This window comes from Alosa pseudoharengus, unplaced genomic scaffold (assembly GCF_046254945.1).
Source record: "Alosa pseudoharengus isolate Yale_2024_CS ecotype anadromous, Long Island Sound unplaced genomic scaffold, YU_APseudo_1.1 YU_APseudo_1.1_scf_22, whole genome shotgun sequence".
In the NCBI taxonomy this organism is placed as follows: Eukaryota; Metazoa; Chordata; class Actinopteri; order Clupeiformes; family Clupeidae; genus Alosa; species Alosa pseudoharengus.
Genome location: NW_027468680.1, coordinates 24,264,264 through 24,291,731, shown reverse-complemented (window position 1 = coordinate 24,291,731; position 27,468 = coordinate 24,264,264). Strand labels below are relative to the sequence as shown.

At 39.1% G+C, this 27,468-nt stretch overlaps 2 protein-coding genes across 4 annotated transcripts; both read right to left on the bottom strand.

Moving 5' to 3' along the window:
* Positions 1–393: 393 nt before the first annotated feature.
* fosaa (v-fos FBJ murine osteosarcoma viral oncogene homolog Aa) lies at positions 394–10,500 on the bottom strand. Of its 3 annotated transcripts, XM_076299426.1 has the most exons (7): positions 7,599–7,844; positions 7,024–7,045; positions 6,782–6,897; positions 6,576–6,667; positions 2,134–2,346; positions 1,710–1,817; positions 394–1,580 (listed from the first exon to the last, which is right to left on the bottom strand). In XM_076299426.1, the coding sequence occupies exons 5-7, from the start codon at positions 2,344–2,346 to the stop codon at positions 909–911; spliced, it is 993 nt and encodes a 330-aa protein (XP_076155541.1). In that variant the 5' UTR covers positions 6,576–6,667; positions 6,782–6,897; positions 7,024–7,045; positions 7,599–7,844; the 3' UTR covers positions 394–908. The 3 variants fall into 3 exon arrangements, 2 of the variants coding, with proteins under 2 accessions (XP_076155541.1, XP_076155542.1); XM_076299427.1 differs by lacking the exon at positions 7,024–7,045; XR_012990304.1 differs by lacking the exons at positions 394–1,580; positions 1,710–1,817; positions 2,134–2,346 and adding an exon at positions 10,275–10,500 and having other exon boundaries at positions 6,581–6,667; positions 7,599–8,066.
* A 780-nt stretch (positions 10,501–11,280) lies between these two features.
* On the bottom strand, positions 11,281–27,382 carry nek9 (NIMA related kinase 9). The gene is made up of 23 exons (XM_076299425.1): positions 26,612–27,382; positions 25,105–25,282; positions 23,959–24,014; positions 23,765–23,835; positions 23,544–23,649; positions 23,057–23,188; positions 22,762–22,872; positions 22,484–22,548; positions 22,302–22,352; positions 20,856–21,048; positions 20,099–20,243; positions 19,658–19,858; positions 19,472–19,518; positions 19,202–19,363; positions 18,811–18,919; positions 18,505–18,666; positions 18,142–18,312; positions 15,664–15,723; positions 15,245–15,432; positions 14,995–15,150; positions 14,799–14,885; positions 13,789–13,842; positions 11,281–13,643 (listed from the first exon to the last, which is right to left on the bottom strand). Exons 1-23 carry the CDS (start codon positions 26,792–26,794, stop codon positions 13,497–13,499), a joined length of 2,835 nt encoding a protein of 944 aa, XP_076155540.1. The 5' UTR covers positions 26,795–27,382; the 3' UTR covers positions 11,281–13,496.
* Positions 27,383–27,468: the final 86 nt, after the last annotated feature.

The following is a 27,468-nucleotide window of genomic DNA, read 5'->3' as shown; positions in this document are numbered from 1 at the left end:
TGCGTATACCACAAAACTGATGTCTAACATGACCTGTCACATTAACATTGTCTATGTCCATGGCAACGACTGATACGAATAAAGTCTATCAAAATAAAGGTCAGATATTAGATCTGACAAAGTAGCACTTAAAATGGCTTTTTTTTTAACCCACAAGCTCCGCAACCCACCCAGAACGGTTCCGTTAAGAAACACTGGTCTACATGATTATCAATCTAGCAAATAAAAATGCAGCATGCATCTCTGCATAGACCTAGTCTATAGAGAGCACCAAAAACAGATATCAACCAAGAATTTGATGTGAATATTTATTCATAAGCAATCAATGCTCATTTCACTTTTTTGACGAACAAGTCAAAATTCAAATGGTAGAAAAATAAATTATAGTAGAGTACATCTCAATAGATATAGCACTGGATGTTTTCATGGAAAACTCTAAACATTTTTTAACAAATGAATCAAAACACAGTCTGAATGATGACACCGAGGTATGACCCATGAAGGATATGTACATAAGCACAACATTCAGAGTTATTAATATACAATTGCCATCAAAAACACAAATCCACTCAGTCCATTCCACAATACAGTAAACCCAGAACAAGAATAAACATAGAGGAAACAAACTCTGATATTATATATAGCATCTCTGCATGCTTTTCAAACCAGACCATGGTTCATACCCATCCATAAAATGAATAGCCATGCTTTTAGCTACATTAGCTACCTGGAAGAGGGTTAATACAAGTTCTTTCACACTTAACATGTTCTTTGATGCAGCCATTCAACCAGTGGCTTTACACCAACAGCACATCAATTCAAAATCTGGACAGCACAACATGACATTTAGTCTAGTGATCTCCAATCAGTCATCCAGTCAGTTCTCTGTTATCTTGTCACAATTTCACTCATAGAGCCAAAAGGGTAGGAGAGTTGAGGATATCCACTCTGGAATCGCTTTTACAAAACTCAGCCCCATCGGGGACTGAGTCCTGTTCAGGACAAGAGAATGTGAAGACCGATAAATAGCTGCTGCAGGTTGGTGTCGACATGCTCACCACTGGTGTGCTAAGAGGCTGCTCCAGATCACTGGCCACTGACTTGTAGAGTGTCTCCCAATCGGCCAGGCCCAGTGGACCACTCAGGTCGATGTCAGGTACTGAGCGAGCCGTCTCGACGTGCATACGTTCCTCAGCACCGACCAGCAGATTGTCCAGCAGCTCTTCCCTGATGTCCAAGCTAGGCTCAAGGTCACAGAGGTCACTGTCCTCTGCCGTGGCACACAGTAAGATGTTAGAGTTCCCTGAGATGGCCGAATAGGGCACGATAGGGTCCTCCAGCTCCTGCAGTACAGGCGCTTCCTGGGGGCCTTCCTCGGACAGTAGCTTGCCCAAGGTGTCAGGGCTTGAGGGGTTCTGGGGAGATGGGGTAGATTCCTGGAGCACACCGTCCAGATCTGTAAGCATCTGACAGGTGGGTCTGTGTGTTGCGAGGACATATTCGAGCCTCTTCTTTTCCTTCAGCAAACTGTTGATTTCTGCCTGCAATGTGGCTTTGTCCTCCTCAAGCTTGTCTGTCTCCTGAAAGAAATCAGAATTATCAATAATGAGCATTTTGGAGGAGCAGTGGCTTTTGTGTACTCCAGTATTTAGAATCACATGATACTTCTCAAGCAAATGTATATGTACAGGTAGGCTGGGTTTACTTACAGCTTGCAAGGTATCAGTAAGTTCCCTTCTTCTATTGCGACATTTTGCTGCAGCCATCTTATTTCTCTCTCTCCTTATCCTCATCTTCTCCTCTTCCTCTGGAGACAGCTGCAAAAAGTAATATCAGGGAACAGAAAACTGTCACTAAGGTCTCATTCCTCCTTGGCCTCAGTTTCCTATGAAAGGTGGTGCATGTTTTTTTTCTCCCTCTCTGCTTGTTCCCGTGTAAAGTAAACCCATCGACCAGGCACACAGACTACGCATGACTCCTGATTCGTGATAGGCTACCTATATGTTACATAGCCTACTGTAGCTACCCATTGCTGCATTGTTTCCAATACGGCGAGATCTATCTGGATTCGCTGCTACAGAGAGGTACAATATTATTGCGCACATGCACCGCAGAGAAAGCGCGTCAACATACCAGTTCGTTTTTCCCCTTCCTGGAGGAATGTTTGCCCTTGTTACTGCCAGCTTTGGGGGTCGCAGAGACGGAGTTCTGCGTTTCATTGGTCTGCGCTCTGCCCAGAGATGGCGAGACAGACGTGATGATGGTCGGCTGGACCATCCACTGCAAATCTGGGGTAGTTGAGATCGCCGTTACCGTGGGAGCAAACGGAACCTCAGACACGTCCATCTGCCAAGCAATACAAATAAAGATATTAACAAACATCGTTGCACAATTTATTTTTGTATGCAACCTATTGTAAGATTAGTTCGCCTCAGAAATAAAAATCTAAATAAAAAAATCCATTCACTCTTTCGCGTTGCCTATATATAGCCTGGCCTACAATTCAAAATACTGACACATCGCCTACTTAAGGATCCTTTAGCATAGCATATTATGTTATATAATCCATGCAATAATTGGTTAAAATATATTTAGACGTCCAAAAATAGACTCCACCAGATCAATATTCGACTTTTCATTGTTGCTGACGTCAACACTGACGCAAGGCTGCTGTGGAGTCTCCTCAATGGGTTGATTTTTCTCAATGAACCACTGTATAGGCACTCCCAATGTTAGATTAACATGCATGGTGGTCATTTGATAGATCCATCAAACATTCCTATTATGGAAAATTAAAGCATATTTATAATTCCTAATTAATTCACCCCTGTGCAGAACCATCAAGAGGATGACTAGAATACAGCTAAGGCACTATTAGTCAGTGTTATCATAGCCAAATCGATTCTGGCCATATTGTCTGGATGATCAACAGCTGTCAGCTATTATTGTGCAAAATGTCACATTTGTAAACAAGTACTCGCTTCTTCATCAAGTGACAGCCATAATACAGCTAAGCCTAAGCCCACATCAAATCAATAGCTTTTGTGTTCTTCGAACCCAAGCTCCTACATAGGATCGAATAAAATGTACCATCGATATAGCTAATTTCCCTTTATCTTCTGATGACTGTTGAGTTCTACCTGGGTGGTCTCTGTCGGAGAGGCAGATGAGGTGGACAATAAAGCGTCCGCTTGCGACTGTGGGTAGTAGGCGAGGGTTTCCCCAGCTGGAGAGGCTGAGCTGCAGCGTGACAAGGAATCAGAGTCGGTATTCGCGTTGCTCGAGAACATTTTCCTCCTTTAATTCCACAGCCAGGCGGAAAACAAACAAAAACAACAGCCTATGCTACTTCGCAGTTCTTTTTTAATCCTTTCCAGATGTGTGTTTTCTCCTCCAGGTTCGTATACCTGGTAACTGATAGACCACTGTGCTAGCTCCTCCTATTTATAGTCTGTCAGAATTTTATGAATGAACTGAGGTTGTACCATTTGAGCAAATGGGAGCCGCGCAATATTTTAAAACAAAGCGTTTATCCCTCTTCGACAAAAATATACGTATTTTCTATATTTAGATTTAGCTATTCATCACTAGAAGAAGGAACTGAGAAGAGAGTTTAAAAAAAACAAGAATATGTTCCATGATGAAACCCCCCATGAGAAGGAAATAGGCCTATGGCACGTGTAACACGTTCATTCATAAATTTATGCGTGGAGGTCGATCCGACCTGACACTTGGCTGCTGTGAGCAAAACTACTGCAGCATGGGTTTATACCTATGTTTTTTTTTTCCTCCAAATTAAACAATGCTCAGGTTAGGTTGTGTTGCACTCCTGCTAGTTTACAACTACAGTAAATGATAGATAAGAATAGCCTTTAAATTCTTCTCATGAAATATTAATATCAGCATGCAACAAAGACATGCAGGAGGTTGGACTCCCATCCATTCCCACCCAACTTGGATGGTATGGGTAAAGGAGATAGCTCTGTTTATGCTTTAAAAATGTTAGACTGTCACTATAGGACCATGTTTTGTATGTTTGACACTTAGTATTGACAGCATGTTTTGTACTTCTTTGACCACATTGATTTTAAATACCTTATACACAATGTCTTGCTATACCATGTAAATATTAATTATATTCATTCAACAGTAATTTCCTTACCAGAGGTAGGCCCGATAATAATAATAAATAAATAAATCCTCCAGGCCCAGGCATTTGGGTTTAATACTTCATGTCTGGCTGTACATGAAACTGAAACTGATACATGTACAACCCCTGGCAAATGGAGTCACCACTCTTGGAAGATATTCATTCAGCTGTTTTTTTTTTTTTTTAGAAAAAAGACAAACCACAGATGTGCCTCACATTTATTTTCTGAATATTCTAATTATGTGAAAACTAGCTAAAAAAAACGACCAACAATTGTGGTAAATTTGGGCTATTTATTTTGCAGATCATGTAGAGGGGAAAAATATGGAATCAGTCAATCTTGAGGAAAAATATGGACTCACAAACCTAAAACATATTTTGCACCTTCTTTGGCTTTTTTTGGCTTGATTGCTCTGGGCATAGATTTCACTAGATGATAGATATTCTTAATCAATCAGATTCCGACTTTGTCAAATGGCAAATATAAAGATGACTGCCTGAAGAAAAAAGGACAGTTTCCATGTCACTGATGATATGGGGTTGCATGTCAGCAAAAGGACCAGGGGAGATGGCAGTCATATACCTACAGTAAATGCACTAGTGTAGCCTACATTCAAATATTGGACTTTTTTGTCATTGCATCAAAGGAATTTTTGTGATGAGGAAGTCATTTTCCAGGATGATAATGTTTCTTGCCATAGAGCAAAAAATTTTAAAACTTTTCTTCAGGAAAGACATATCAAGTCAATGACACGGCCAGCAAACAGTCTGGATCTCAATCCCATTAAGAATGTATAGTGCAAGATGAAGAAAAACACCATCCTTTAAAGCTGATCTGTCAACTGCTGTTTGACAAAGTTGAAACCTGATTGATGAAGAATACTGTTCTGCATTAGTGAAGTCTATGCCTCATAGAATTCAAGTGGTAAAGTCAGAAGAAGTCCAACAAAGTAGGCCTACCAATTATGATGTTTTAGGTTTGTGATTCCATATTTTCTCCTTCAGGATTGAGGGATTCCATATTTACCCCTCTACATTATCTAAAAAATAAATTGCCTGATTTTTTGGAGCTATGGTTCACAAAGTCAGAATCTTCATCTGTTAGAGAAAAACATTTTAGAGGCACATCTGTGATTTGTCTTTTTTCTAAAAAGTAAAACAGCTGAATTAATATATTCTCCAAGACTGGTGATTCCATAATGTTTGGCAGGGGTTATATATTATTCAAAAGTTTTATATCTCAAAGATACTCATGTCTTTATGAAATAAACTGATGTGTGCTTTTGTCAAGGAAAAATATCCACAATGCACTGACAGCCTTAATAATTTAATGTGAAAGGGCAGAACATCTGACATCCGTGCATGAGTGATCACCCCATAATGCTGTATGTGTGTTATAGTTAATAGTTCATAGTAAGTAATGTCAAATTCAACTCGGCACCTATGATCTGGAATGATAATTATGCCTTCCCTTTGATGTCCAGTAGAGCATGTGTAACTTATTATTTCATTATAAGGGGCTATTATATTCATTCCAAGGTCTCAAAATTGCACTCTGTTATTGTATATGTCCACTGTCAGTGTCTGTATCATATCCAAATGTAATATACACTAGACCACAGACACCTTAATATATATGCTAGCGACAGATGCTAGTACCCATCAATTTTATGTCCTTCTTGCTATCAGGCCCAGCTTGGAGACCCCGAGGTTGCAAGATCAAGCCCTGGTTGCTAGTTCAAGCAGAACTGTGCTGTCTACTCAATGCAGTTACACAAGATCAAGACCTGCCTGCTTCATCTTGTTCTCTGAGTTCTTGAACACCTCTGGAATTGTGCAGTGTATGAGGCACTGGGGCTCTCTTGGTAAAGTGGGTCATGCGCTGTATAGCACAGGAAGGAGTTGCACTTAAACCTCAAATCTGTGTCTGTCAATTCTTCAGGGATAGCTCACCACAAACAAATTGCTGTGATAAAACAGACAATACAACATCAAAAAATATAATAATAATAATAATAATAATAGCCAAATCTCTGGTTTTTTTTTTTTAGTATTATTTCATATTGCTCCAAAATCAGAACAAAGTGCAGTACAAATCATCTGCATTTGTGGTGTATACATCTAGTTTCTCAACTAAAATATAAATGCAACACATTCATTTTCACTCCCATTGAAGCAAAATATCTAAGTTAAAAGTATAAGAAAATGGCCCCAGCCGTGGCGCAACTGGCTGGGGAACCTGCACCGTACGCCGGCGACCCGGGTTCGATTCCCGCCCTGTGGTCCTTTCCGGATCCCACCCCGACTCTCTCTCCTACTTACTTCCTGTCACTCTCCACTATCCTGTTGCATTAAAGGCATAAAAGCCCAAAAAAATGTACTTAAAAAAAAAAAAGTATAAGAAAAGGCTTATTAAAAGGCTTACATCTTCTGTAGTTGAACAGCTCTGGTGGACATTCCTGTTTTCAGTATGCCAGTTGCACGCTCCTTCAACCTTGTGACATCAGTGTCATTGTGCTGAGTGAAAAAACATTTTAGAGTGGCCTTTTATTGTGACCAATCCAAAGCATAAAGTGCATCTATGCAATTGTGATTATAATTGTTAGTATGTGTAGTTGTCCTATGGCATACCTCTCCTCATATTTTTGTGTAACCATTGTAGAATATTTTCCTCTTCAGTACATCTTTGTGATCAAAGTCATAAGCATCACTTGTCCTTTGCTAAATGTATCCCCTGCAAATATGTTCTATGAGAACCACAAGATTTCAAAGTTGTCAAAATGGTCTTTTCTCAGGTCTAGATGTTCCACAAAGTGTAGTCTGGTGTAAAAAACAAATCTGTACTATTGAAGGTGTACAATATAATTACATACTTGTCTTCCTTAAATGTGGTTCCTGTGTTATGAAACAATTTTAAAGCAGTGAATAAAATGATGGCAAATTTGATTAAATGTACTGTAAAATAGCATCCGAATTAATATGATGAACTGAATTTCAGCTAGAACATGCATTAAATGGAAATGATGTGATTACCAATCAACCCAAAGGCACATTATGCTAACTTATTAAGTTGATGGTGTGAGGAGAGCCTCAAGCCACTACGTACTGACTGATACAAACTTTTCCTATGAACTTACCAATAATCAACAGCAGGGGGCAATATTGTACTATCTAAGCCTGACACATTTGTCATTCCTGTAAAGCTCTATGGAGAAAGAATGACCTTATTGGCTACTGAGAAATCTGGGATTTCACTTTCATTTGAAAGAAAATTAAGTCAGTTATGACTCATACTAGGTAAAAACTGAAGATTAAGGTGTGAGAAAAGAGTAAGCAAATAATAGTTTCCAATAAGGTTATTTATACCCATAGCCTCCACACGGAAATCACTAGACGCATTAACCACAGCTCTCTAAGTTTTATAACTGGGGACTGTTACAGAACTTACCATCACTGTGACCTTTACCAGAATGTAGGTTGGTCAATGCAAGGAGTGAAAGACTTTACAAGGGATGTTGCCCTTCTAAATCACATTTATAAGGCAGATCCACCAGTGATAAGACACGGTCACAAAAAGGCAGATACATCCTCTCCAGGGTTGTCTCTAGAGAGAGGTTTATTGTCAACACAAAACATTTACACACATTAATTTCGATACCAATTCATGTCAAATATAAATAATGATAGTAATGAAGGCTATTCATTTAACAACTTTAAAGTCTTTGTGATCTAAAGTTTCAATCTTCTTCTCGTTCTTGAACTCAGCTTTGTCAATTCGTGATCGAGGGCTTCCTGTCGTCTTCAACCATTCCTGCATCTGCTTCACTTTGTCCGTTGGTCCTTGAAGCTGCCCCTGTACAGTGCCAGCCTCCGTGTTCTGCACCCAGCCAACTAGGCCCAACTGCTGTCCCTCTTTCTGAAAAACAAATGAATGTCTTATCTTTCGGAAAACAACATGAGCTTTTAGGTGTTTTAAAGACCACCCTCTGTGGGGAAAAAAATCAAGATTTTAACCCTTTTAACACATCGATTAGCTATCTTTTAAGTGGCAACACCTAGCATGAGCAAAATAAACAGTAATCATCATGGCTAAGGATTTCTGTTTTGGATTTGTTTAGTGCATTTGATGTCTCATATAACCAATTAAAACAACCCGTGACGTTGCCATCTTCAAAGAACATAAGATGTAGTGGGCACTTAACTTGCCAGATTAGCTCCCGACCTAATGGTTCAATGCAGTTGCATTTGCCATTGGCAACATGGAAGGAACCTCAAAGCCAGTGGCCAGTATGGTCTGTGTTACTCCATGGGGGACTGTTAGACAAGCGGTTTGATCCCCAGGAGGTAATGGTGTGTTCATGGCATCTGGGAATATTAGGGACCGCCCCCGTGATGATGATGTTTTTCTGACTGCGAGCGTTCATGTGCTTGTGCAGTGGGAACGAGTGAAGAACATGGACGGCACACAAAGGTTAAAACATACACTCATTAATCTTAAATAAACAACTGTATCTACTTAAAAGTATGGCTTGGGATGCTTGTGAAAGCTTTCAAGTGACAGAAATGGTAAATTCCCAAGTTCACATTAAAATTGTTGGACATGAAAGTCCACATGGACTACAATTGAACTACAAAGTGACGACAAGCACACAACTGGACAACTCTGTTAGACTCTGTTTAACTCTCTTAAACTTTCCCCCCAGTTTCCCACCAGTTATTCCCACATGAGATGACATTCACCATGATATTTTCACTGGGAAAAATGTGGTAACACTTTACTTGACAGTATCGACATAAGAGTGACCTAACCCTAATCCTAACCCCAACCCTAACTTATGACAAAAACAGAATGTCACTTAATAACAGAAGCGTTATGTCATAAACGTTTATGACTTGTTTATGACACGTTCATGACAGTGTCATGTCACTCTTATGTCGACACTGTCAAGTAAAGTGTAACCAAAAATGTAAAAAAAAAAAAACACACACCATAAGAACTTACTATTTGACACTGCAATCAGAAATCATAATCAGCCTTCATCATTCCTGGGATGTACAGTAACAATTCCAAAATCCATGGTTCGGTTCAGACCTCCATTTTTGGTCTTTCACTTTTTATGGTTATTGGATTAAGTAACCATAACCATAACTACATCCAACTAAGTAGGCCTAGGTATTGTAGCCTTCCTACGGGTAAATTAACAAATATTGTTTTCTGTACCAAGCTACTGAATAGAAAAGGTATAAAAAAAATCAGGAAGAAAATGGAAAAGTGGACAAAGCATTGCATGGCCTACTTTCATCACACCTCAAACTCTTTTATTCCAACCTATTGTGATATTCTGGAACCTGATTCAAAGTCAGTTAGAAAATGTGAATATCAAACTGAATTTAGGTCCTATCGTTGGTTATTTTCCACAACATTCAATCTAGCAACTTGATGGTACGTGATGGGCTATTCTGTGGGTTTGCATTCATATTCTGATATGATTAACAACAGGTATTGGGGAAATGGCCTAATATGCGTACAGAAAATGCTGATCAGCCCAGGTTAAAACATTCCAAAGAACATTAGCCTACCAAGACTAGTTCCGATTTCACATGCAGCTGCATACCTCGTTTCTGGGACAGCTATACAGCTATGACCATAGTCAATGGCCTTTTTTGGGGGAAATTGACTAGCGCTAGCCTATACAAGTGAAATGATGTGAAGCAGAGCCTCTGAGGTCATCTTGCTTGTTGTGGTAATGACAATGGGCCAAAATGAATGTTCGGGTGAGTTTCGGCGTTTTGAGCGTGTGATGTTCACGTAGGCTCACGTAGGATGTGTTTGACTGGCTGTGTATGTGTTTGCACCAAAATATTATCGTTGACATGCCCACACATGAGTCTGTGCATAGCAATCACGATAAGCAAACTGAGCCAGTTTGTCATGTCATCAACTGCAGACTACACATCAGGCTGCGACACCATAGCCAGACGCCTTTTTCTTTATTGAGCGACATTTGTCCCTTGGACATCATACCCATCACAGATTTTAGGTTCGTTTATGCTACACATCACAAACCAGGCTCTTTCTGGATTTTAGGTTACCATAGCAATTAAACAGGATAGGATACACTACCTGAGTGTGCTTTCGAAAAAATACCCCTTGAACTTTACCGAAGACTTCATAATCCACCGAGAGAAGGTCAGTAGCCATAGTGGAGGTCAACTAGAACTTTACTCTAGCTTCTGATGCGAATTTCACAAGCGCTTGACCCGTGGCTCTGAGGCGGTCTATGCAACTGGCTCTGACTTCAACGTCGTTTCATTTCATTCATTCATCAGTTCAACTTCCGGCCAAACATGGGCTGCATTTATACCAAAATAAAAGTCCTCTTAAAGGACAATTCCGGCGCAAAATGAACCTAGGGGTTAATAACACATTTGTACGAGTTCGACCGTTCGCTGGGATTTATTTTCATGCTAGTCGAATGTGACCAGTTTTATTGCAAACCGCTAATTAGTGTTTAACGCTAGCCTTCGGGGCACACGTACAGTAGAAAGAAATCGCTATTTCTATACCACTAACAAGGCTCAAAATAGCACCACACTTACACAGTAGCATAATGAGGGTCTCTACATGTAAACCGAAGCATTGAGAACTTTGTAAGTGTACAGGCAGTTTATTAAAAAGAAACACATATGTCAATTGTATGTTTGCAAAAACAGAAATCCCCATTTTTAAGTATGTTGCTTTTTATGCATTCCAGGTAACATCAATCAAACTGCCAAAACGGTTTGATCGATGTAAGCTGGAATGCACAATTTAAAAATAATAATAAAAAAAAAATAATAATAATATATGTTTTTGCATTTGAACCTTTCAATTGGGTCTGGGACCTGAGTCTTCAATTGAATGAATGTAGCCTACTCGTCATCCCAAACATTCATATCCCTTGCAGACTTGTATGGCAGCTTACAAGTTCTGTAAAAGACTGAAAATATTACGCTGATTCATCGCAGAAAAAAAAACCTTCTCAATGATAAAACTACAACCATAATGGGCCACAACAACTCTCTAAAATGAGTGCAATTTTTATGTAGGCTGCATTCTAACTAATTCTAGAAAGACAATACACCAAATATTCAAATATCAACCATTATAGGAGCATTAGAGGTCCAACCTTTATTAGTGTGTTAACATACAATATATGATAAAACAATGTCTCATTTGTATAAGCCAGAGGATCACATAGTTTGGCACATTACATGAAGCTTTAAAGGAGAACTCAGGGATTTTTTTAACCTGCTATACTAGGTCAAAAGGAGACGAAACACTGATACTGATGACTATACTAAGTAATTTACAGTCGTACAGTACAGTCGTTGAGGTAACCAGGGGAGTAGCTATCTCAGTAGGGATCTTCTCCATGTTACCAAGACACTTAAAACAACATTTTCAGCCTCCCAGTGGCAAAAACGGTTAATCTTTGATTGACACTCTGCCTGAGGGTTATATTATATAGATGCTTTACCCAGATATGTTTTTGGTGTTCTAGCTCAATACTGCACTTTCTCATTATTTTTTGCTACTAGTGAAAGTTTAAACCTAAAACATTTTAAACTCCCAGAGTTTTCCTTACAGGCTAAAAGACTTAAGTCTATTCCGACAATAAGACAATAATCAAAGCTCAACACGGTCAAGTTGTGGTGTGAAAATGATTTTCACACAAAACCGTATGTGTATGTATACATGTTATTTATTAATATCCATGACTTTCTTTGGTTTCACTGTTAAAATAGGTACAGGTAACAAGTGATTCCGAGACCATTATTCATCCACTTGCCAGTCAAGAATCTAGCACACAGACATTATATGACAAATTGTAATACCCCTCTCAAGTACCACATTCAGGATCTTTACACAAGACTGGGTAGAATAACGTGATCAGTAGTAGCTCTGGGCCTTACTCCAGGCACTCAAACATACCTGTGACAAAATACATAATGAAACTGAAAAAAGAAGGCACATAAAAGTAAACAAAAGTAAACATACTTGCTCTCTCAAGTTGGTTCGGTGAAAAGTGAGTAATGTAGTTGTTGCACTGTAAAATGCAGTATGCCTCTGAAGAACATGTCTGCAAACAACTTGAAAAATTAATTTTAAATTGTGATACAATCTGTGACTGACAAAGGTCTCCCATAGGCTTACAATCAGTCTAGACAACAGTTACACCATCAAAAGGTGAACTGGGTTTAAAAACTGTTATTGTGAACTCACACCTTTACGGCCCTTTTCAGCATAGTCAACTCCAGATACATAATTCTACAATTTAAATATGCTCCACAAGACCACTGGAGCACCAATGGATATCTGTAAGACAAATATTACTTAATATCTTAATAAGGCACGTTTTAAATTTCAACGGATTGAGGACAATAATCCTTAATTCTTTGGCGTATTCCTATACACATCTTATTCAGTAACTATATAACCAGTTAGGTAAATAACCGACTTGAAAGTCCTCTATCCTCCGATAAGGGTAATTTCTGCAATGTCCCATATTTTCCACTTGCTAAACTAACACCTCAGTGAACAAAAACAAACCCATAGTGTCATAAAAATGTTATTGCAGCATGTGACATGTAATTCTGTATGCTCATGACATGATGGACGGTGAATAATAGTTGTGGACAATTATACTTAAATTTAACTACCACTAAAAACATCTGAGGTGTAACGAAGTGTCCAAAAGGCTTTTTACGGCAGCCTATTCTTTTCAACAAAACGGCAGCACTTCAGTTACAGTCTGTTACACTATGGCAACATTTCACATGAGAGTAACACTGTGGCTGGAGAAAAAATCATCTCATAGAACAAACAAGTCTATGAACCATCCAACCTATTAGGGTGAAGCTCCAAATGCATTCCTTTTAAGGTGTCATTTTAAAAGTTGTATTGTTCGCTTAAGATAAGCAATAAGCAGTATTGCTGCAAGTATATTCAAACAGCTGAGCTGTTATGAAGATGCATTGAAAGTGTCAAACAAATTATGTAAATAAAAAAATACAAGCAATATTATCTATATATATATATATATATATATATATAGTGGAAATGGAATGAAAACAACCTTCCAAATGAAATGAAAAGGCCAAAAAAAAAAAAGATTCTACACCTTACTGGTAGGTGGTGGGCATTTTCCGCCGTCACAACTAAGAGGAAAAGCAACACTCCTTCCCTACCTCTTACTGAGACCTTTGCCAACCAAAGCACAGAGGGAAGCGATTGGCCAGTGTCTAAATCCCCTCATAATAGGGTAGAACAGAACTTTCCTCACAGTTGGGCTCCTGTGTTGGCTCATCCCTCCTCCTCCTCCTCCTCCTCCTCATCATCACATGGCTGAGGACTTGAGAGGTGATTTGTTCGTTCATCAACAGCATTGCTGACTGTCATATTTTGAATGGCTGTCCATAATTTTTCATTCTCTTTCAGCTGGTCATTGAACTGCAGTGTCAAAGGGTGGCATCAACTCAGATTATTCAAATTCATATTAAATCCATCAATAATTTGATGCTTGATGGGATGGTATGAAAACATTCAGTTGAAACAATGAGTTTAACAATATATATCTATTGAAGCGAGACCTTACCTGCTTCTGTAACAACTGAATCATTGCCTCTTGCCTGTTAACAATTTCTTTAAGCTGTAGAGGAAGAGTGAGAAAGCATGTTATTGATGAAACCAACATGTTTCTTTATCTGGGCTTTGAAGGGAAGGAAATGATGAGCACATCAAGTTGTCTAGCTACACAGTCAGTGTGTGTGTGGCTTTTCCTTGTAACTGTTATTCGGCCATTTCTACTTAACAAAAATGGGATTAATATTTCAGGATTGTCAGTATTGGTGTGTATTGGGTACACACATGTGCATGCCATTTTGGTGTGTCATTTTGTAATGTTGTGTGTTTAAATTGGTCTCCTGTCTGCATTGGACTGTGGTAAAATTAGCCATTGGAAAGACCAATGACGAATGATGTTTAATGAAAATGAAAGTGATTAGCAACTTTTTATCATTTCTTGATTAGAAGTAGATTACTCAGTGTCTTTGGTGAGCAAGAGTAGTGTGGAGAAGATTACGCACTGTCTTTGATGAGCAAGAGTAGTGTGAAAATGCTAGCTAGCACTGCTTTGTTTACAGCTTTGTACATCTGCACCGTATATCTGCATAGTCAAGCAGCAGAATGTAGCAGCAGAATGTAGCCTATGCGCTAGTTGGTTGCTGTGTGTGCAGTTCTTTTCACCGTGCAAAAGCAACACAGGGCGACCGGTCAATCAACCTTACAGTAATTTCCTGTGTATTAGCCGCATTGTGTATAAGCCGCAGGACAGTGTTTTATGCAAGATAAAAGAAACAAAACCATATTAATACCATATTAACTGCCCCTGTGTATTAACCTCATAGCTGAAAAGATTTAGCAAAATCAATGTATAAACCACGGCTAATAATTGGGATATTATGGTATAGCTAGTGCTTTTAAAGTCTGCCCAGTTTACAGTCTCTTTAACAGCAGCAGAGATGATGCTAAACTGCAGATTGACATTGACATTGGACGTTGGACTTAAACCCCCAAGGAGCGTTTTGTTTGGTGTCCTTGACTGACCTCTGCAAGGTCACTGCTGGCTTGGCAGCAGGACATTCTGAGACCTGCCTCCACACCAATGGCCTTCTCGCAACCCGATGAGTCTGTCTGTTGAGCAAAGACATGTTCAAAAACAACAACAACAAACAAACAAACAAACAAGGAAAACAAAATGTGAAAATAATATACATTTAATGATCTTTTTTCTGTGCATTACCGAGCATCCTTTCACTGCAGCAGCTGCAGCCTTCAACTCCTGCAGCTCATCATAAGGAAGTGTTGGGTGTGCGCTCTCAGAGTATGAGGCAGCCAAAGGGTTGGAGATGGAGCTGGAACTTTCTGGCATTGGGATGAATTCTGCATCCTTCAGTTCCTGTTTTGCAAAAGTAAAGTATGAATATACACAGATGCAAGCAACCATTTTGGAACAGACTATTTTTTCCTCAACAAAAATGGGAAATTGATACCTGCCGCAGCCAGGAGGGACAAGAGCTATTCCCTGTTTGGCTAGTCATGGACATCATGGAGGTGTCCAGATATCTCGCCTCCGTGTCAGCTTCTACAGTTCTCCCCAAGGTCCCCTCACGCAGCTCTGTGTCTGCTGAGCCCTGGTCAACATCCAGGTCCACTGAGGCTGTGGACGCATGACTCACACCTTGATAGGAAATGTAAGAACATAATTTAAATTCTAAATATTTCTGGTGACAGTGAAGTGGTGGTCATTAAACTGGTTATACAAACTTTTATCTGTTACACAACATTGATTAAACTTTTTCCAACAATTGAACATGTTGGTGTGTGGTGATGTGCTTCAAGGCTCCCACTTTCCTGTGTTCCTTTATGGGAAAGGAAATCTATACACTATTTGTTTAAAACATGGTCTTACCACTGCCAATAGAAACTCCACTGCTGTTGGACCTGATGGTTTTTGAATTGAGGACCTTTTCTGGAAAAAAGGAGTACAGTACAATATATTTTATATATACAGTATATTACATTGACATTGTTGTTTATTATTGCTATTTACATTCTCCTTAATGTAGTCTTACCAACTTTTTAATTGTTTACTGTTAAATGTAACTATTGTATTGTTGTTGTTTGTATGTCGCTTTGGATAAAAGTGTCTGCTAAATACCATAACCATATATATATTACAAATACATACGTACACAATACTGTATTTAGGTAAAGCAGTCAAAGTCATCCACCCAGGTAGCTACACTAGACAGTCTCAACATTATCACTATGTAAGAAGACCTGTTTCTATGTAAACATGAAGGAATCAGTCTAAGCTAATGAAAGCACAAGGATTTGTACTTACAAGAAATTATACACTAATAACAATATAATTACACCATATTCCATTTTTGCAAAAGCTGCTCAAAGGCTATTACGGAAGTTTAAAACATCCAATAATATGGACCAATGTCTGACAATGCAAGTATCTAGTATGAAGCATCTACAGTAGCATCTATCAAAAGCACTAAAGCAATATTAATAGAACATTTGTCATTTTCTGGGGGAAATCTAAACTTTTAAAGTATGCATCACTCATAGAGTCCGACTGATAAATCAGTGTGCCGATATCAGACCGATAAATCAGTTTGCCTATCTATCTGTATCCATATTTATAACGGCTGATAGTTATTTTTAAATTAAATAAGGGAAAGCCAAATACTGATCCTTCATCTAAATTTCCAGTTTTGTCTTTCCAGCTTAACATTACATCCAACATTAAAATAATGTTAGCAGTGGTTGAGTGGTGCAGGCTAACTTGATTGTTGGTGTATTTGTGAAACATAAACACGGTTATAACAAGCACTATAATTTCCTCTTTCGATTGTCATCCCATTCATTTTCTGATCATACTGACAGTACAGTAGTTAGCGCTAGCTAATGCCATTGCTTGTCTAGTGTCCGGATTTCAAGCCCTCTGTTCAGACCTACACTGTAGGTAGAGTGTCCTCCTTTTTGGAGGCTCCACAGCTAACAATGCTTATAACAGCTGTGCAAGAGCGGCAGAGCAGCAAAATGAAACATAGAAGTCATGTGAGAGTATAGACTTTATCTTACATTATGCAGTTCTCCTTTCCACTCTTTTCGCACTAAATATCACACTGTTGACTTAATGTTAACATTTTCACTAACACCCCCAACCCAATCCCTTCCAACAGGAATAGGCCTATTAGCAGAAATTGGGGAGTGTCCTCATTTTGGCAAATTTGTCCTCACTTTAGACACAACCTGTCCTCCTTTTCAGAGTCTGGTTGGTGGTCACCCCATTTCTGCTACTTTATACTACACATGTACGCTCCATTTCCCCTTTAAACACTAATTCTGACCATCAACTACTATTTTCAACGTATTTCTGCACAGAACTGCTTGCATCAAGCGGAAAAAATCGGCTTCCCTTCTATTCTCTAGCTGGGTGGCGGTTGCAGCGCGGTTCGAGCCGTGACTGAGACGTGGATATGACGGCGTGGATATGAGGCCGTGTGGCTATTGTAACCTGTTAACCTGGGCGCCCAAAATGAAAATGAACACACAACTGAGCCGTTCCGCAGACGCGATGCAGGCAATGTGTTTAAGCCGTCATATGAGAGCATGGACATTATCTTACATTACGCAATTTTCCTTTCCAGTCACACAAAGTATCACACTGTTTAATGATGTTGTGTGTAAAAAACACAAAAAATACCATCATAAACCATAAAGTAAATACCTTGAAAGTTATTGTGGTGTTTGTCACAAATAAAAACAAAAACCTAATGCAAAGACTCATAATAATTATTTCATAACTAATTGTATAAAAGCCTTTCATTAGGATACCAGATAGTTAGGCCCACTTAAACACAATGTCACACCTTGATGAGAACTTTTCAATATACTAAATATTAGAGTACATTTTTAAATTGTTTTTTTTAAAAATGAATATCGGCCGATTCATCATTTATTATTTATCAAATATCGAAATCAGTATCAGCCTTTAAAATCCCACATTGGTCGGGCTCTAATCACTTGGATAAAAACTACAAAGACGGTTCTTCCTTGAGCTTAACTAGCACTGATGCAACTACAACAATATGTCAATCCAATTTTTGTTTGATGCACTGAAGCAACCAAAAACAATGTTATAGCCAAGTTGGTGCACCCAGCCAAACAAACACACAATACGGTTATGGTTCACAATATGGTTATGGTTCAAGCAGCTCCACTATTTGTACTTAGAAAGCAAAGCAAGAGGCAAGTACATGATCTCCAAGGAATGTGTTGTCTTAATGCGTCTTAATGCAAGAGGAGACTGAGGGTGATTAAACTGTGTAGTCTGTGTGATTACGCGTCAGAATTAGACAGATTCTCTTACCCATGATCAGAATGGTGTGCCAGCCTCGGCAGGACAGGTCGGGCACGTGGTGGAGAGAGCCGAAGATGGGTCGGGGAAGAGCAGGACACACCTCCGAGCCAAAGCCTCTGTCTGGCGGGGGCATCCCAAGACGACCGTTCCCAGCATTCCCCCAAGCAAAGATCTGATTGTCTGCAGGCACGAGAAAGTACAGCACGAGATTACCATAAAAAAATAGCTGAGATTTGATGACTCCTCATCTTTATTCTTTACCAAGAGAGAGTCAAAGAATCTAGTCTTAATAATTGTACTAGTAATAATAATAATAATAATTATTATTATTATTTATATAGCGCCTTCCTCAAACTCAAGTCTTGCACTTACCCTCAGTTGCTGCAACAGTAAATCCATCTCCGCACGACACCTTGGTGACGATCTTTCCCCCAAAAGCACCCATGAGCAGTTTGACATCCTGGTGCTTCTTGAAATCCTTCACCCCAAGCTGTCCAAACTTGTTGCAGCCGAAAGTCATCAGATGACCTCTCTCTACGGAGCAGCATACACAGTGTTAAGATGTTCATCAATACTAAAAAGATCAATCAAGCATGTCAGACTGGATTTAACTGAAATGAGAAATCAATTCAAAAGAACAATAATCAAGATTTTAAAACAGATTGAAGATAACAGTACCATCTATGGCAGCAGTATGGGTCTTTCCAGGAGAAATTATATGGATCTTGAAGCGAGCTAGCTGTTTCACAAGGGTGGGTGTGATTGTATATGGCACTCCTTGGTAACCCTAATGAAACGTGGGAAGAAACAGAGAAATTATTTGGGATCACAATAAGGAAGTTTTGAATAAGGAAAAAAGTAATGAGGAAGTAAAAAAAAAGGCAACCAAATTCTACTTATAATAATACAATACTTAAAAATATTTGTTTCTATTTATTACATATCATTAGCCTACACATGGCAGGAAGACCTATTTGCCACACACACATAGGGCTCTAGTTTTACCAGTATCATTGCATTATGAACACCGTTATACAAACTCCACTCAGACAATATAAATATATCATACCTCCCAGGGTTTGTGCTTAAGGCCCGTGATGCCCTGGTTTAGACCCAGCTTGTTGAACTCATTGTTTCCACAGGCTAAAACCTTCCCAGATTCCGTGAGGAAAAATGTTCCATCACTACCACAACACACAGACTCAATGGTTGCACTTTTGGGCAGCTCCACCTGCGAAGGAGACAGGTGTAGAGAAGTCACTGATATGTTAGTACATCGGGCCCTGAGGCCTCTTAAAGGAAACCACTGTGTGCACCAATATTACTCGATTTCACTCACTTGCATTGGGGAGGAAAAGTCATCTTCACAGTCCAGGCCAAGCCGCCCTATAGAAGAAGGAATCATAAAAACAAAACAAAACAAAAAATAGCAATCATACAAAAGATTTGATCTCAAAGTAGATAAAAAAAAAATCAAATGAACTAAAACAGATCAAGGAAAGTGAAAAGGAGGGGTGGTCCCCACCGTACTCTCCGCAGCCCCAGGAGTAAACGTCCCGGCTGTGGGTCAGCACCACCACGTGGTTGTCGCCGCAGGACACCTGCCAGACAGGCCGCTCCGTAAAGAACTCCAGCAGCACCGGCTCCAGCACCTCCATGCCCAGCTCACTCTCCACTCCGATGCAGCCGTAGTAGTCCGAGCCAAACAGGTACAGCTGATCCTCATCTACTCTCAACCACACAATAATACAACATTACCTTGGATAGGATACATTTATCAGGGAGTAGAAAAAGGACACATAAGAGTGCACAAGTTCTAGAAATCAACTCTTCAAGGGATATTAATTACCATCTTAAATAATTCTTAATAATCTTATACACAAATACTATCACAAAATACTATGATGGTATTATAGTAATAGTAATTCCTGTGTAGGACTGATTCTCCACGTCCGACTTCACTCACCAGTGATACAGGCAGTAAAGTCCGCTCCACAGGACACCTGGCGGATGGCCTTCCCCTGCAAGCACTCCACACGGCGCGGCTGCCGATAGGAGGCCTGGTCTCCGTGACCTAACTGACCCACCATCTTCGCTCCACCTTGCACACTCTGTTTGTAGGCACATGCACAGACAGAAACGCAAACAGAGACCACATCAATCCAGAGATTAGAACTTTGTTCTACAGAATGTGTCCATCTTTAAGGTACATGGCTAGAACTAACAGGCTTTACTGTCTCATGACAAAAAACAAATCAAAAGATGTATGCAAGATTTCTAATATTTAGCTCCTAGGGGAGCAAAGTATTAACGTGGTAGCGTAGTGGCTAAGGAACTGGGCTAGCATGCAGTAGCCAGACAGTTGTGGGTTCAAGTCCCGGCTGCCACCATTGTGCCCTTGAGGCACTTAACCCTGAGCTGCTCTGAGGAGACTGTCAACAATTGACAAATGCAAGTTGCTTTGGATAAAAGCAATCAGCAAAAACTTAAGTATAAATATATAAGAATAAAAACAGTAAGGCAACACTAAACAGGATGCCATCAAGAAAGTATACACATACAACATATAATGGATCACCACTATGCTTCACATTGTATCATTGCACCAGATCATACTTTTGGTTTGGAGCCAGCCATAAACTTTCAGTTCTGAATTTCATTAAATAAATACCTATGTCAGGAATTTCTTAGTCAATCAAAAGTTTGTCAGTATGTCTGCTCACCGCCCAAGTGTATAATTCCTTCTCAACGGTAACAACAGCAAAGTGTGTCTCCCCAGCACAAACATGCTGTGCACTGCTGCCACCCTTGAACGTGTCAAGCTTTTGTGGGGTGAATTTGCCTCCCCCCCAGAAGTACACCTCCCTGGAGCGTGTGGTAACCACGGCAACAGGGCTCTCTGTCACTGTGCTCAGCCTAGAACACACAGTTCACGCAGGAGAGAAAATGTTAGAAGGGACAATCACACAAACTAATTTTTTGATGGTGCATGCTCAGATTTGAGATATACCCTTGTCTTAGAGGGGATTCAATATGTCTTGAATGCACAACTACAACTACAACTACATCCTCTTCCATTGATGTGCATTGTATCTGATACGCACCACTTGAGGTAGATAGATAGATAGATAGATAGATAGATACTTTATTGATCCCCAGGGGAAATTCAAGTATAGGTATAACATGGTATTACAAGAGAGGCAGTTTTTTTATGGTAACTTAGGGCTATATTCACGATTGGCACCTTTTTTTGACAAGAAAAGTTGGCCAGGGTGCTATTTTGAGAAAGAGAGGAAAAAGTCTACAACACCAGTATATGTTCCCAAGACGACGAAGGGCTTGAGCTGGCCCGAAACGTCACGGTAATAAAAACATAACTCTGGGAGCATATACTGGTGTTGCGGACTTTTTCCTCTCTTTCTCATCGTAATTTTTTTGTCCAGCACTCAGGATCAGACTTGGATGTGCGTGCGTTTTATCCTCTTCACAGGGTTGTCTTCAAATAAAACGGTGGCAGAGTTAATGTTAGCTAACATGCTATTTTTTTATTTTATTTCAGTTAGGCTAATAGCTGGTTTGATTAACATTGAGAGATGATCTTATGGAAAGTACCCCATGCCAATCTCTACGTATGGTGAAGGGTATGTGATGATGTGGGGCTATTTTAATTCCAAAGACCAAGGGCACTTTCATGATGCATAGGATGAAATAACTGGACTTTAGAAATAAAAATCTGCCTGCCTCTATGGGAATTTAACATAGGGGTGTACTCACTTATGACCCCTGTATTTTAAGGAAGAACATTTATTTATTTACAGTACGATACATTATTCATTCACAAACAAAATTTGTGTCCTTAAAAGGTAATAACAGAAATAACAAAAAGTATTTTATATAGTTTTTGTATGTGCTGTATAAACTAGTATGTGGGTAGGCTATGCATTGAAATAATTCAATGTAGCATATTTACGTATGTTTTATGCATAGGTTTGAGAATGAACCCAACATTTTATGAATAAAGCAATGGGTAGCACTGCTTTTAATGACTAAATAATAAAAAATCATAATAGTTTAAGCAGGTTTCTGCCATGTTTATTGTTTGAACATGTAATGACGCAACTAATGAATACCTTTACAACATGCAATGATGATAAAGCAAAGAAACTTACTTAGGCTTCTTTATAGCAGAGTTAAGTGCTGCTACTCTTTCCTCCAAACCCCTGTGAATGAACGCACACAAATGCACACGACATATGATCAATGAATTAGAAGGAAATTCCTAGTTAAAGCATGTTCCTCTCTAAGTGACATTACTCTTCTATCTCCCCACCCTCTTCTTCTAGTCACTCACGGCCTGATGCACAAGATGATCGGTTCATCCATAATCTGGTTAGCAGTGGGCCTCTTTTCTGGATCCTGTTGTACAAAACGGAAATATTATGTGAACAATGTCCGCAAGACAGAGTTTGGTGACCTCAAAGATGTGAATTCAATTGATCTTTCATAGCATTTCATGATTCATGCAGATTCTCTTCATAATGAATATTACAAAATGGATGCATACATGTATGTCTATACATATGTGTGTGTGTGTTTGTGTATGTAACCCTGTGTACAGTAAGTCCTGACCTGATCGAGACATTTGTAGACCACCTGAAGGAGATCAGAGGAGTACACGTCTGATCTGACCTCCATCGTCCAATTGCCCTGGACAATCTTCACACAGAGGTTGAGCGGGTTCTAAGGAGAGATCAATACATACTCAACAATGATCCCAAAACGTTAACGTCCATCCCTTCCATAAGAGGTGCACTGCACACATTAAGGTATTTTACAACATAACTGAATGACTGGTATAAATTTGTAGTGATAAAAAAAATGTAACAATCTTCAAAACAATTAAACCATTAAAATTATGTCCTACCGTTGCATCAAAGGTTCTGGTGAGGGTCAGCATTTCGTAAAGCACACAGCCCATGGCCCAAATATCAGACTTGAAGTTGTACTTAACCCCTTGGCAAAGCTCAGGAGACATGTAGTATGGTGTTCCTACACACTGAAGAAATGCTTTCATTTAGAGGCCAATACCAGTTTATGTGCTACATACAGCATATTTGTTATAAACACTTTAACTAGGTCCTATAGTACAGTTCCATCCTCCACCAACAGAAATTCTGCACCGTGTATGGTGAAGAGCACAATTTACTGACAATGTTACAGTTTATAATGCTGTGGAATATGTATAGAAATACCTAAACTAACAACTAAATTGTTTATATAATGTTTTAATTAAACTCCTTAAAGCTAGAGTAAACACTCAAAATTGTGTCACCGTTAAAATAATTATAAATCGAATTATATATTGTTATTGTTCACTCAAACATAATAACATTGTAAGAGTCAACACTTACTGTTTCAGCCATGGAAAACTCATTGTCTAACTTCTTGGCCAATCCATAATCACCCAATTTAATAAGGTTCGTCTTGGTGAGGAAGATATTTAATGTTTTGATATCTCTACAGGAACAAAACAGAGAATATCATGGATTTCCTTATGGAATACAGACGCATACAGTCACAACATACAAAACTGTCTGATGAGTTTGGCTTTGGCAAACCTGAAATGATTTACCTGTGCAGGATGCCAGCTTTATGTATGTGTGCAACCGCTGAAGCAATCTGGTAAAGATACCAGATGACAACCTGAAATGAAATAAAACATGAACTGCCATTAAAGACATTCATATACATACATACATACATACATACATACATACTGTACATACATCAACAACATGGCAAAATAGTTTGATGTGTGTGCTATACCTCCTCAGTGAAAAGCTGTCCCCTCTGCTGAATGATTTTATCATAAAGATTTCCCCCTGCACAAAAAACAACCAAACATTTAATGTTGAGCTTGGACTGCCTTACATTAGTTCACAGCGATCAGTTGTGAGCTCTACTTGTTGACACAAAAACAACTCTTAGGGTAAAGCCTTATTTCCAGTTATTTTGAGTAGGATTCTGGCTGATACAAAGGCAAGTCACTTATGTTCCACCAGAAGCAGGGTGTACAATAGGCTTCCAATTGTTGTGTGTGAATTGGTGTTTTTGACATAAGCATCTTTGGTCAAAGATTTTGCAAGAACATGCATATCCTCTATTGGTATAGGAGCACTTTTTGATTTTTTTGATTATCTGTAAGGGTGACCTACAAAATCTTTCTCAAACCAACCTGATTAGAAACATTCCAAAATGTGTGTTTAAAATTATAGCTACTTTATTCAGAATAACAATCAAGAGTATTTACAAAGATCCTTGACTACTGAAAACTGAACACAAAAAATGTTGACCATACAAAAGATTGGAATTGCCCTATTTGCCTTTCGAGACACTTACTTTTTGACATGCCAATTTCATGCAAACAGTTCTATCCTATCATAAATATCCAAATTTATGTTAGGATAGAACAAAGTACCTTGAATTTCAATTAATTTAATATCACGTTTGAATACTATCATTGTTGCACAACTGAATACAAGGCATAACATTTGTAGTTTATTCAATTTTTTTATGAGATAGGAAGTAATCTGTGTGATGCCAGTCGAATGTCTACATTTGTGCTAACTTCAATGCAGTCAAATTATGTGACTGCTAAAACATTAAAGTATTGTTTAACTAATCTTAGCTGAACCAAATACATTCTATGTGGGCATGACTCCATGACTTTTCCCAAAACTTGCTGACTATATTCGTCCAACATTAAAAAAATCCTATTTTCAAATAAACCTGTATATCTAAACCCTGTATAATTTGTCAACCTAATGCTAAAGGGAACATTTAGGGAAATTCAAATGAAATGCCACATTAGATTTTACAACAGGATTGCCTTCCAACACCAAAGAAAGGTTCAGTTAGATATATGTGTGTGTGTGTGTGTGTGTGTGTGTGTGGTCTAACAGGGGTTCATACCATTACAGTACTCCAGCTCGATAAGCAGCGTGTTCTTGTCCATGAAGTGATTGAAATAAGCAATGATATTGTGATGCTGCAGGATGGAGAGGATGCTGATCTCGTTCATCACATCTTGTCGCTTCTTGTCTGAAAGGCAGTTGAGATCGACTTCCTTCCATACTACCAGAGAGTTATCCTAAAAAGAGATTATAGGCATTTCGCTACTTTGAGGGAGCCATTTATGTGAAACCTGTGGAACATTTGGACATGTTTCTTGTTTCTACACTTCAGATGAACAAATCTGACAAAATAACCAAATCAAGTGTTGGCATTCCCTTTGGAGATGCTTGCACCCCAGACAAGAACCAAAGTTAAATCCATGGCATGGCACATTTCTCCAACAAACCAGCTTACTGCCCTGCAGAAAAAAAAACAGCCTCACCAGCTTAAGGTGGTTTGCTGGTTGACTAGCATGTTAACCAGCTTGTTTGACCACCCTATACCAGCAAAACTCTTGCGAAAACATACCTTCAGCTGGTTTACCCAGTTTACAATGGTAATTCCGCTGGTTTCGCTTGTCGTACCACCTCAAGTTGGTCATTTTAGCTGGTGTTGCTGGTCTTACATTGCTGGTTTAACTGGCCATGCCAGCTTATGTTGGTCATTCTAGCAAACCAGCACCAACAATGTCAAGCTTGGCAGGGTGGTCACCAGCATGACCATCTTACACCAGCTGTATCCCACATAACAGGCTGGTCACACCAGCATGACCAGTTTCCTCAGATGGTCACGCCAGCATGTCCACCTGGTGGCCCAATCAGCAAAGACCAGCAAAAGCTGGAAGAAAACCAGCAAAGACCAGCTAATACCAGCTACCAGCAAAATTTGATTTCTAGCTATTTTTTTCAACAGAGTTGTCTAATTTGCATGTTATTCACTGCCCATTGTGTCCAAGAATAAGAACAACATTATACCATATAGCTTTATCAAAACAGCTAGCCTATACATTCTATGTATGTTCCATTTCATGCATTTACAGGGTTCCCGCTCTAAGTCATAATGTAAAATTCCATGATATTCCAGAAATTCCATGACCCAAACCCTGATTTTAAGATGCTGGAGTGGACCAATATATTTTTCATATCTGGAAATATTCAGATTGACTGACCTTTAACAATTAATTCGTAGTGGTGGCATGTAACATAATACATTTCCTGAAGTAGCTGAATTATATCAATAAATGTGTGCTTTACTTGAGTATTTCAATTATAGATCGGCCTACTTTATACTTTCACTCCACTACATCATTTTAGAATCATGCCAGAAGCAAATACGTTTTAGTCACTAGTTTTAGTTAACACATTTTCACCGTCCTCCTGCCCAATGAAACCATAGAATTTGAATGTTTGCGATAAATATAATGTTTTGTTAACCAGTGTAGAAATAAATAAAGTTAAAAATGCCACGGTAAATGTTACTGACGCACCTTTAATTTCACACGTGCACATTATTCAAGATAACTCACCTCAGTTCGTCTGTACAGTGTTGCTTCACCGAACGCTCCCTTTCCCAAGATCCTGATGGGGATGTAATGCAATTTCTCCTCCTCTCCACTCAATACTCCACTAGCCGATCTCCCACTAACCACTGAGTCATTGCTAGTATCTGAAGCTAGGGAACCGTAGTGTCTCTCGCACCCGACTGACATTTTTCATTGACAGCAAGTCCACACTCAATCGTCGACTGAGGACAAAAGTTTATATTAATTAAAATAGATAAAAACTTAGACTGTCCTCTTTAGCTCTATGGTTTTTAAATTAACGCTCCTCCAGGTAGGTTAGATGCAAGTACGTGCAGCAAAGTGATAAACATGTTGACAACGTTGAATAACGTTTAGAGCAAACGTCAGGGCAATAACACCAAATGTAAATTAATGTCGATACGCAAATTCTGGGTATTGTTAGCCTACGATAAAGAAGCACGCGGTACAGATAACATTACAATCCACAGCGCCGAGCGTGGTTTACTTTAGATGTTGATCAAGTCACGTCTCACCCAAACAGAAGTTGGCAAGCTGCTGTTAAGACAGCTAAAACTTCTTAGCTATTTAGCCTGACAGATCGCCTATTGAAATAAACGTATTCGTCGGCAAACGTACAGTATGTCACAGTAAGACTACATTAATAGGCAAAAGCATTCCTGTTTTGTAATAGGCGAATACAGTATCTGTCTAGTTTTCCATGGGTGTCAAGAGATGTTCTGAACTCCCAACACGAACAACTTTCTACACTAACCTAAAATTATTCAGGACCCGGAAACACTTTCGGAGGGGAATGAAACCGAGACGCGGAAGTGGATCAGATGAGAAATGTTTAGCGGCCT

Excerpts from the sequence above, each read along its gene's own strand:
- fosaa (XM_076299426.1), bottom strand. The coding sequence starts at position 2,346 with ATGGACGTGTCTGAGGTTCCGTTTGCTCCCACGGTAACGGCGATCTCA. Across the intron at positions 1,818-2,133 it reads GGAAGGGGAAAAACGAACTG|CTGTCTCCAGAGGAAGAGGA; the intron begins GTATGTTGACGC and ends TACTTTTTGCAG. Across the intron at positions 1,581-1,709 it reads TTACTGATACCTTGCAAGCT|GAGACAGACAAGCTTGAGGA; the intron begins GTAAGTAAACCC and ends GATTTCTTTCAG.
- nek9 (XM_076299425.1), bottom strand. The coding sequence starts at position 26,794 with ATGTCAGTCGGGTGCGAGAGACACTACGGTTCCCTAGCTTCAGATACT. Across the intron at positions 19,364-19,471 it reads ACTTTTCCTCCCCAATGCAA|GTGGAGCTGCCCAAAAGTGC; the intron begins GTGAGTGAAATC and ends TCTCCTTCGCAG. Across the intron at positions 18,667-18,810 it reads CCATACTGCTGCCATAGATG|AGAGAGGTCATCTGATGACT; the intron begins GTACTGTTATCT and ends GCTGCTCCGTAG.